Below are 10953 nucleotides of genomic sequence, written 5' to 3' on the forward strand. Positions count from 1 at the left end.
GTCTGTTTCCGATAGTTATATCACCAGTAGGAGTTCATTTCCTTTGAAATTGAACTATGTAACGTTTACGGTCAACGTTTTATGATGCATGATTGTTATACCGACGGCGCAGGTTGATTGACAAACCGCTGCTTAGATACTCTTCCGAAGTGGAGCTTGTTGCTTACAGCATTAAAAATGCCTTTGTCAGTTCGGTCTCATGGACGGAATGCGATCCTGCCCCTGTGTTTTTCTAGGTATTACTCTTAGTTCAGTGGTCTCAGTTTCACAGCTACATAGTAGACGATTTAACCTAAGTAAAAGATTTATCTGTGACAGGTCGCAATTTTTTAGCTAATTGTCAATATTTAGAGATGCTTCAGTATTCCCAAAGACACTATTAAGTCGCATAGTCATTCATCATTTAAGAGAGGGATTTAGTGCGACGATTATACAGTCATATATATCATTAACTCTTTATTTATTTTCAGGTTTAGAGCCGCAATAAAGAGATATCCTTTGTAAGCCTATGACAGTGCCGTTAATGAATTGGCATTATACGTGTATTGGTATTCCTATTTAGAAGCGAGAGCTTTAGTCTTCTTTCCTTCTTTAAAGCTAACGTCAATTTTTCTTCCCTCCCCCTCTCTCTTTTTGGTATAGGATCTAGTTGGGCAAAGTATAACACACGGTTTTTCACTCTGTACTCTTCCCTTTTCACAGTTTCTTAACTGCTATTTTCCATGGCCAGTTAGTCATTCTGTTTAGGATCCTCAGAATGTATATTTTTGGTTTGTTTGGTATCTCACGGCAATTGAGATGGCAGTTATCGACCAAGACCAACATTTGTACACGACCAAGACGGAAACCTGCCTTTTTCCCCGGCAGGTTGAAACAATTACTGTAACTACATTTCGTTATCAATTTCGCGCCAAACCCGCCAATAGAAATTCTGCTGCTCGTCGTTCTAAAAGGTGACACACCATTTGGTCAGCTACAATGATGATGACGCCCACTGACTGGGTCGCACATTGGTTCATGACCATGCAGACCTTAAATGCGAGTCCGGCCGTGCAGACATCGAACGATAAAGCGACCAATAAGACGTCCGCTACCGTATTAGTGGTAGACCATGAGACTGATGTCATTTCAATTTCAATGTCTTTTCAGAGGACGATGCGATATCGTCTCATAGGACGACGCATTAATGTCTCACGATACGACAAAATGTAGTTTTATGGAACAACGCAATGTAGTCCAATAGCCCATAGGACGCAATATCCTCTTACGGGACGACCACAAGATGGTGAAATGTCTTCTCACATGATGACATAACTCATCGCGATGCCTGTCGTATCACAGGATGACGCCTTATTGTTTACAGGACGACGCTTGATGTCCCACAGGACAATGTCATGTCAACTCACGGGACTATGCTATGTCGTCTTACGCAACGACGCTTGTCGTCCAACGGGACGACGCCATGTGCCATTTATACCCGTAGGTATTCTGTTTATGATGATGGCTATAGGAGCTCACTTAGTCTCATCGCTGGGCCACGGGCACTGAGCGGAATGTCACAAGGTCTTTTACCGAGACGATGCTCGTTGTCTTGCAAGACGCTGCCATGTCGTCTGTCAGGACGATCACGGGACGACGCCATGTCGTCTCACGGAACGACGCATGTCGTCTCGCGGGACGACGCCATGTCATCTTGCGGGACGACGCCATGTCGTCTCTCGGGACGACGCCATGTCGTCTCACGGGACGACGCCATGTCGTCTAACGGGACGACGCCTTGTCGTCTCACGGGACGACGCCTTGTCGTCTCACGGGACGACGCCATGTCGTCTCACGGGACGACGCCATGTCGTCTCACGGGACGACGCCTTGTCGTCTCACGAGACACGAGACGATGCTTGTCGTCTCACGGGACGACGCCATGTCGTCTCACGGGACGACGCTTGTTGTCCCACAGGACAAGGCCATGAGGCGTAAGTACCCGTGTACTTTTTATGACGGTGCCTGTAGGAAGGTCACTGCGTCTCGTCGCTGGGCCATGGGCACCGAGCGGAATGTCACGAAGTCGGAGATTTTCAAAATATTTTTTCGATTTAAATTTCTCGATCTTTTTAAACTTGCTTTGTAAACGTGTTGCTCGGCTGAGTTACAAAAGCGTACTGAAGAGAAAGCAGCCGAGCGCTGGCAACCGGGCGACATTAGTACTTGAATGGCGCGATAGATAGCGCTACTAGTTGATGAATTCGCTTGATTAGGGCTGAGTTACAAGGGTGTTATCTCATAATGTGGTTCAAGCGAAGGCACGGACACCTAAATATGTATATGTATACTAGGTACTCACATGTTCTAGTCCTTTTATGGGCGCCGTTGATCCCACTTCTGACTTGTGATGAATCAAAGTCCTTCGTACAATCAATTACTTTTATTTTACTCCAACTTCTTACTTCAACACTCTTTGACAATATTTAGTTAACAAGCCGTAACCTTCGTGCTACATGTTACTGGTTCAAGCGCCAAGCGAGAATTATCCTTCCATCCCATGGTAAGTTACATTTTATACTTTTCCCTCATTAGAATTGGCGGGTAGGAGAGAAGGGTCATTTTCGCGACTACCCACAGATTAATTAACAAATATTCGGGAAAACACAAATCACATTTTTAATCACTACCCACTGAATGCCATAAGTTTAACATAACTCACGCAAAATAATTATAATTTATTCTTGAAATCTTATGAAATATCACACTTGTTAGATGTGCATAGTGAACTTATTTAAAATAAATACCTAATCTTGACAACAATACGCAACACGCAATACGTAATAAATAGTTTCACCGGTTAGCGTTTAATCAAATCCATCAGTTATCAGACAAAATCATAACATTCATAAACTGGTACGGTAAAAACACCCTTGTCCCATTTAAAATAAAACCCACATTTCTATTGCATCAGAACTGGTCTGCACAGTCCAAATTCTACAGGTTTCTTTGTACCATTACGGCTTCCTTTCCTTTATCATATTTAACGGCCGATCTTCAGATAGCGTGTGGCCGCCATCACTTCACCAAAACAAAACACTCTCGCATTTACACACTTTTTGCGGGCTGGAACACTTGGAACATACGGAGCGGTGGTGTGCCGAGCGCCGCGACGTTGCAATGTTTCTGATGTTGGCCTAAAGCGCTAGATAGCGCTTATACTTTACTTAATTCGAAATCCTGAATGGCTTAGTCACCAAGTTAACTACATCAAGCACTCCCTTAGAAACGCTATGACGTTATAGGGGCTGTCCATAAATTACGTCATCGATTTTTGACGATTTTCGACCCCCCCCCCCCCTATAATCATCCAAAAATCATGCTTCAAATGACCCCTTTTCCTCCTACTTCATGCTACCGTCATCCGATGTCCAGACCCCCCCCCAATTTGAAATGACGTAATTTATGAATAGCCCCTTAGACGCCCAGCACTCAGCTGATGTCAGAGCCTCGGCAGCACCCCGCTTTCTCAAACCAGCAGTCTGCACCGTCAGACTGAAGTGCGAGGCGGCGAAACAGACGCACGGAGGCTTCCACCTTCTGCCATGGCACCTAACTTATTCCGTCCAACCGTTAGCCATCGGAGCGACAGATCCGGTAGTTCCAGAACACATGGATTATTGGCCGATATTAGAGCTTTCCAGACAATTTTGTTGAGAACGTGGTGTCGAGGAAATCTAACTGAACAACAACAGCAACGCGTGATGGAAATTTGCTTCCACAATAGATACTTAGATGTATCTTATCTATATAACCCAGGCGGAATGCCACTGCCATACACATTGAATCTCTTTAATGTTTTAGGAGTGAATAAAATGATCCTAATTATAGTCCGTTTTTTTTAGCATTAGAAAGAACTTCGCAGAAGTTCGCTTGTAGTTCTAAATCTGGCACTTTTAGCGGTAACAATTTGAAGTAAATTATATGTATTGACCATGCTACATTAGATAGTTCAATAATTATTAACAATTAACAAGCCTGATAAAAACTGCACGCTTGCTTCTGCGGAGTTCTTTCTAATGCTAAAAAAAACGAACTATAGGATGCTAGTTAGGAAAGTATGTCCTGCATGTCACGACATGATGTAGCATACCGACACTTAAGAATCAATACTGTCTAACTAACATTTTTGACGTTTTTTACCTTTTAATGCAGTTAGGTGCAGAAAAAAATAACGAATAGCATGCCATTTGTCTAAATTTTAAATTATTTGTTACTTAGATAGTATTGATTCTTTTTAAGCGTCGATACGCCACTTTCAGATATCACAGCATTCACAACGTTGGGTAATCGCGATGTCGCTGGCCCAATATTACAGGACATTATTCTATGTTTCACTTTTATGGAACTGAAATTTGAACATTGTCATGATGACATTTAATCGAATTTCACTATCTTGAAAATGTAACCTAGAACCCTGTAATATTGGGCCAGCGATGTGGTATCGCAACGCTGCGTTGCACGGTGCAGTGTCCCTCCGTATGTCCACACTTAAAGAACCAGAAGATTTACCGAGCTGAATCAAGAATGGGCCCATTTGCAGTCATTTCTGCCGTCGCCATATCATTATATATCATATCAGCGGCTCATCATTATATATCAAGATGCGTTTTTATCATAAATATTTCAATGATGCCCGGTTTGAGATGATTTAATGGCACTACTTTTTAATGTCACAGGCAGTTTTTTTTAATAATTGTTTGCTTGACTAGAGCTCGTGAAATGTGTAATGTAGCTATTATTATGGTATTGTTTCTCATATCTGCTTTTTTAACGACTGTCTAGTAACATGTTTGTACCCAGTTTTAAAAAATACAACACTTTCATAAAGTTTATCCCATTCGACATTATTATAAATTGATAAATATTAAGATTCAATAAAAAACTAGTGCCCACGCCAATTCCCGGGATTAGTTGTCAAGCGAACCCCAGGCTCCCATAAGCCGTGGCAAAATGCCAAAACAACGCGAGGAAGATGATGAATAAGATTCAATATAGAAGACCTATCCCTAATGGCGGGATGAACTAGACTCCTTCTTAAAGGAGTGGCCAGACATAGCACTTGACAGAGATTTGTGGAGAAATTGGGGGGAGAGCTTTACCCAGCAGTGGAACACGACAGGCTCCAAATAATAATAATCCCCGTCCACACTCTGTCCAACTCCAAACTTTAAGCCAGCTTACAATAGTTACGCGAGATTCCTAAAAATCCACACACCCGCAATCCTGACGGAGAAATGTTGAAATTCCAGGAGGATTTTTCCCTTGACGTATGCCAACACTATTTGTTATTTATTATTTATCATAATGGGTACTTAAATATATGATTCATGACATAAACTGTTGTTTAAATTCAGTTTATTCCGTTCACTATGTATCGCACCTTTTTTTCTCATTCATAACCAAGTGACGCCTGTTTCTTACTTGTTTTTGTGGCTTTCTCAGGAAAACGGACCTTAGTGCGGTATTGGTTAATACCACATTAATAATACTCTCAATACCCCCGTATATTTGTATTTACGTTGTATCGCCTATAAACCTCCATCAGGAATATACACAATACAGTCAATTAATTATGCATTGACACTGTGGACCATATCATCATCATCGTCATCATCATATCAGCCAGAGGACGTCCACTGCTAGACATAGGCCTCCCCCAAAGCAGTGTTGGCCGAACGTTAATGCAATTGACCATTAAAAATTAACCATTGAAAAGGTTAATTGCCATTAGCCATTAACCATTGAAGGAAAATTAATTATCAATTGCATTGAACATCAATTTGCATTAATGTTAATTTATTACGAACCACTAACAATTAAAAAGAATTAATGGTTATTGCTTTACAAACCATTAAAAACTAAAACAATTTTTAATGAAAATTAAACATGTGATTGATAATTAACAATTAACAAGAATAAATATCGTAATTTTATAAAGACGTCTAAGGGATCAAAGGTCTAGTGCAGCGGTCGGCAACCTGCGCCCCGCGGGCCGCATGCGGCTCGTGAACCTATCCCTTGCGGCCCGAGTGCCGCCTTGGCTATTTTGTATGTAATAGTGACAAACGACAATGTCTCATAAAGTCATAAATATTAACAAAGTACGGCCCGCGTCACCATTTATTTTATTTATTTTATTTATTTTATTTATTTTATTTATTTTATTTATTTTATTTATTTTATTTATTTTATTTATTTTATTTATTTTATTTATTTTATTTATTTTATTTATTTTATTTATTTTATTTATTTTATTTATTTTATTTATTTTATTTATTTTATTTATTTTATTTCTTCTTCTTTGCCTGTCCCTCTTCCCAGTTTATCTGGGGTCGGGTCTCCTTGTATGTCTGCGCCAGAGTGCTCTGTTCTGGCTTGTCTGCGTACTCAGGTTCTCCTTCTGGATCTCTCTCTGCATGTCTGACCACCAGGTGTTGGGTGGTCTTCCCCTTCCTCGGGATTGGTTGGGTATATTTAGGGCCTTTTTAACAGAATGGTCATCATCACGTCTAAGGATATGGCCATACCAGCGCAATCGACTTTCCTTTACTTTTTCAACTATTGGTGCTACCTTAAACGATCCCCTAATAAGTTCATTTCTGACCCTGTCCAATCGAGTCACTCCTCCCGCCCATCTGAGCATTTTCATCTCGCTTGTGTGGAGTTTTTGTTCGTGTACTTTCTTATAGGTCCAGCACTCTGCACCGTATGTCATGGCTGGTCTAACAACCGTTTTGTACACTTTCCCTTTTACTCTGATGGGCATTTTGTGATCGCAGAGGACACTCGATAATGATCTCCATTTAAGCCATCCGATGTTAATACGGTGATCTACGTCTTTATCAACTTTTGCATCAGAAGTAAGTACCGACCCTAGATATTTGAAACTGTTCACTTTGGGTAGTGCTTGATTGTCTATATAAATATTGCACCCAGTTTCTTCAGTGCCTCCAAAGTTACATTCTAAATATTCGGTTTTACTCCGGCTTATACGTAGCCCGTGGCTTTCTATGCGTGTTACCCACTCACAGAGTATTTCCTGAAGGTCTGTTGCAGTTTTCGATAGCAAGACGATATCATCCGCGTAAAGCATACATTCCGGTGTTGACTTTTGTATATCTCTGGTGATGTAGTCCATGCACACGTTAAACAGTAGAGGACTCAAAGCTGATCCTTGATGGACCCCTACTTCTACGCAGAACGGATCGCTGAGGCCGGCAGGGCTTTTGACTTGCGTTTTGGTGTTATTATACATATCTTGGACTATAGTTATGTAGTTCTCTGGGATGTTTTGGGCTCTCATCGCCTGCCATACTAGCCTTCGGGGAACTCTATCGAAAGCCTTCTCCAAGTCGATGAAAAGGACATACAAGTTTTCTTTATTCAGACGGTGTTTTTCCATTACAATTCTGATTGTTTGGATAGCATCGATCGTTGATTTGCCAGGAGTAAAGCCATATTGGTTTTCGGTTATAGAGATGTGATTATTTAAACGAGAGGCAATTACTCTTTCGAAGAGTTTTAATGTGTGTGATGTGAGCTTTACTCCTCTATAGTTTCCACACTGTGCAATATCGCCTTTTTGTTTAAAAATAGGACATAGTGTACTATTACGCCAGTCTTCAGGGATCTTGCCATCTTTAACAATACAGTTGAAAAGTTTAGTCAGCCAGGGTAGTGCCGTTTGGTCCAGCTTCTTCCAGATGTCAGCTGGTAACTGGTCAGGCCCAGTAGCCTTGTGATACTTCATTTTTGTTAATGCCTTCTTTACTTCTTCAACTGATATACAGTGTATGGGTCCCTGGGTGGCAGGCGCATATGGCATAAGCGCACTGGGGAATTCCTCGTTCATTAGTTGTTCGTAATATTCCTTCCAACGGCCGTTGATATCTTTATTTGCTGTTAATAGTCTGCCTTGGGTATCCTTGACGTATTTGTTTGTTTTAATATCGAGGGTGGATCTATAGCGTTGTCGAGCAATTTTGTAGATAGTATTCTCAGTTTCCGCTTTTTCTAGTTTGTCATAGAAGTCTTCTCTAGATTTCGCAATGGAATGTGCTACGGCAGATTTTGCTATCTTCTTGTGGTTTTTATACTCTCGACGATCTTCCTCAAGGTCTGATTTTTGCCACAGTTTGAATGCTTCTCTCTTTGCTTTTATTAGATCTTTAACACTCTCGTTCCACCAGGATGTCTCTTTATTCAGACGCAGTCCTCCGCGCGATACTCCCAAGGTTGCTCTTGCTTTCTTGAGGCAAACTTGTTGGAAATTGTCCCACATTTGGTTGCCTGGCTTGTTCGCCTCCATATCGTCTACCACGTAGGTGGCCACCCATTCGAGGAATTGCGATCCCTTGGCGGTGTGCAACTCTTTCCACTTTATACTCTCTGTCCGGTCTATGTGTGTTTTTATAGGCTTAGGAAGAGTCATCACTCCAACTAAGAGTCTATGTTGTGACGTGAGCGCATTGCCTGGGATTACTTTGCAGTCTTTATAAAGTTTAAGGCATTTACTACTGGCTAGAATAAAGTCTATCTGTGTTTTATGGTTTGAGCATTTATAGGTGATAAGGTGTTCAGCTTTCTTCTGGAAAAATGTGTTAACAATCTTCAGGGAGTGCTTGGTTGTAAAGTTCAGAATATCTATACCTTGCTGGTTTATACAGCCAAATCCATATCCTCCATGGGCATCAGAATTGAGATCATTTCTTTCACCTACATGCCCGTTCAGATCCCCCCCTATATGGATGTATTCGGTGGGCGGTATGTTTTGCATAACTTCATCGAAATCCTCCCAGAAGTCCACTTTTTCTTGCTCGGGACAGCCGGTTTGTGGGGCGTACACTGAAATAATGTTCATAGGATGTTGGTCGTCCATTGCTAGCTTTATGGCAATCAATCTGTCGCTTTTCCTGTCCACGTTGATTATCCTCTGTTTGAGATGGTCATCTAGTACGATACCCACACCATTTCTTTTAGTATTAGTCCCATGATACACAAGCTGGTAGCCATTCCCTATGTCTCTGGATTTTGACCCTTTCCATTTGGTCTCTTGAATGCAGCAGGCGTTAATTTCTCTGGTTCGTAGAATTTCGCTTAGCTCCTGACTGCGCCCTGTCATTGTGCCGAGATTCCATGATGCGAGTCTGAGTTTGTCCTTGGATTTTTGGTGCGAACGATGGTTCTTGTCCCTAGCGTCGCTTTTGGGGAACGCCCTAGCATATATCTTGTTTCCGGCATTCTTCGCATCTACGTCGCTTGAGGGGGACGCCCTAGCATTAGACTTACTCATTTTTATGGTACTTTTCATTATATATAATTCTAATTAATTTTTTGAAACTTTAATGCCATTAAATAGGCAATTAGATTGACAATCAATGTAATTAAACGTCTCAAGATTCAATTCTAACTAACTTTAATTAAATTGATGCGTAATGCAATTGATTAATTGCGGAATTAATGGTTAATGCAATTGATTAATTGTTAATTAGAATTAACCATTACGGCCAACACTGCCCCAAAGAGTGGCACAATGACCGGTCTCGCGCCATCCGCATCCAGCGAACTCCCGCGACTTTTACCAGGTCATCAGTCCACCTTGTGGGGGGTACCCACGCTGCACCTTCCAGTACGAGGTCGCCATTCGAGAACGTGCATGTGGACCATAGTTGTGGGACTATAGTTGTGGGACTATAGTTGTGGGACTATAGTTGTTGGACTATAGTCGGGTGGTTTCCCGGTACTATATTTTGCATATACTGCATTGCTACCTGACACCTCGTTTCGCCTTACGCTTTTCAATCACACCGACTGATTCAGGTAGCCTCTGGGCCCCTTTACCCTTTCCGCGATGAGTTAACTTTACCATAAACCATAGACAAACGAATACTAAAGGGGCCCACTGATTAACAGTCCGCCGGACGGTATCGGCCTGTCAGTTAGAACAAAATTTTGACAGTTCCGAACAACTGACGGGCCGATACCGTCCGGCGGACTGTTAGTCAGTGGGCCCCTTAAGACATTGAAAACAGTGCTAAATATTAATTAGGGTCGGTAAAGTATGTACGAGTATGTACCCACCTATGTAACCATTACGGGTCAAATCTTGCAAATTAAATTTAACCCACTTCCCGGTTTCCGATGAAGCTGGAAATTTGCAAACGTAGCCATAGGAACTCTGTGATAAAACAAAGCAGCATAATTGTATTTTGGTTTGCTAGCTAGAATATTTTGTCTCGATGTTTAGTAGTTGACTGTTGTTGAAAAGCTTGTATCAAAAATGAAAATTTTGACAATTCACGTATCAATTCTCAGCTAAAATATTGTACACGACGCGTCTTACTATTATTTTGCCTATGCCCTAATCCAAACGTGTGTAATCCACAAACAATACTGCATATTAGAATTCAACTATACGAAGATTAGTTACTTTTTATTTAGCTTTTGTTTACTTTCACTTAAGAGGCTACATTCCGCCCTGCATTAATAATTAATAATCAACTGTTTTTTAGGGTTCCGTACCCAAAGGGTAAAAACGGGACCCTAAAAATTAAAAAAATGTTTAGATTTTCTGTGAAATCTATTCTGTGGCACACGCATTCGTAAAAATTCAAAATGCTATTCCAAGTTTAAATTTGAAATAGAGCCGTGTTCCATTTCCCGCCAATGATTCATCGCAGTGAAATGAGGGACAAAAACAAAAAACGGTCACTGACATATTGCAACCTTCACTACCTCGTATCTTACCTTTACCATTGTTTTAAATGCAAATGTATTCCAAGCAGTTAAAGTTTAGTTTACAATGGCAGTCATCTTATGATACGACATCGCGGCAAACTATCGAAGAATGGATAACCTAGTGTAATCGGACACTATGTTACATAAAAATTACCCCTACTCCTTTCAAAATAA

General features: G+C 41.1%; 1 protein-coding gene across 1 annotated transcript; it reads right to left on the reverse strand.

Moving 5' to 3' along the window:
• Window positions 1-7592: 7592 nt before the first annotated feature.
• LOC134668649 (uncharacterized) lies at window positions 7593-9334 on the reverse strand. The gene is made up of 2 exons (XM_063526090.1): window positions 7657-9334; window positions 7593-7606 (listed from the first exon to the last, which is right to left on the reverse strand). Exons 1-2 carry the CDS (start codon window positions 9332-9334, stop codon window positions 7593-7595), a joined length of 1692 nt encoding a protein of 563 aa, XP_063382160.1.
• Window positions 9335-10953: the final 1619 nt, after the last annotated feature.

Source organism: Cydia fagiglandana, chromosome 11, assembly GCF_963556715.1.
Source record: "Cydia fagiglandana chromosome 11, ilCydFagi1.1, whole genome shotgun sequence".
Taxonomy (NCBI): Eukaryota; Metazoa; Arthropoda; class Insecta; order Lepidoptera; family Tortricidae; genus Cydia; species Cydia fagiglandana.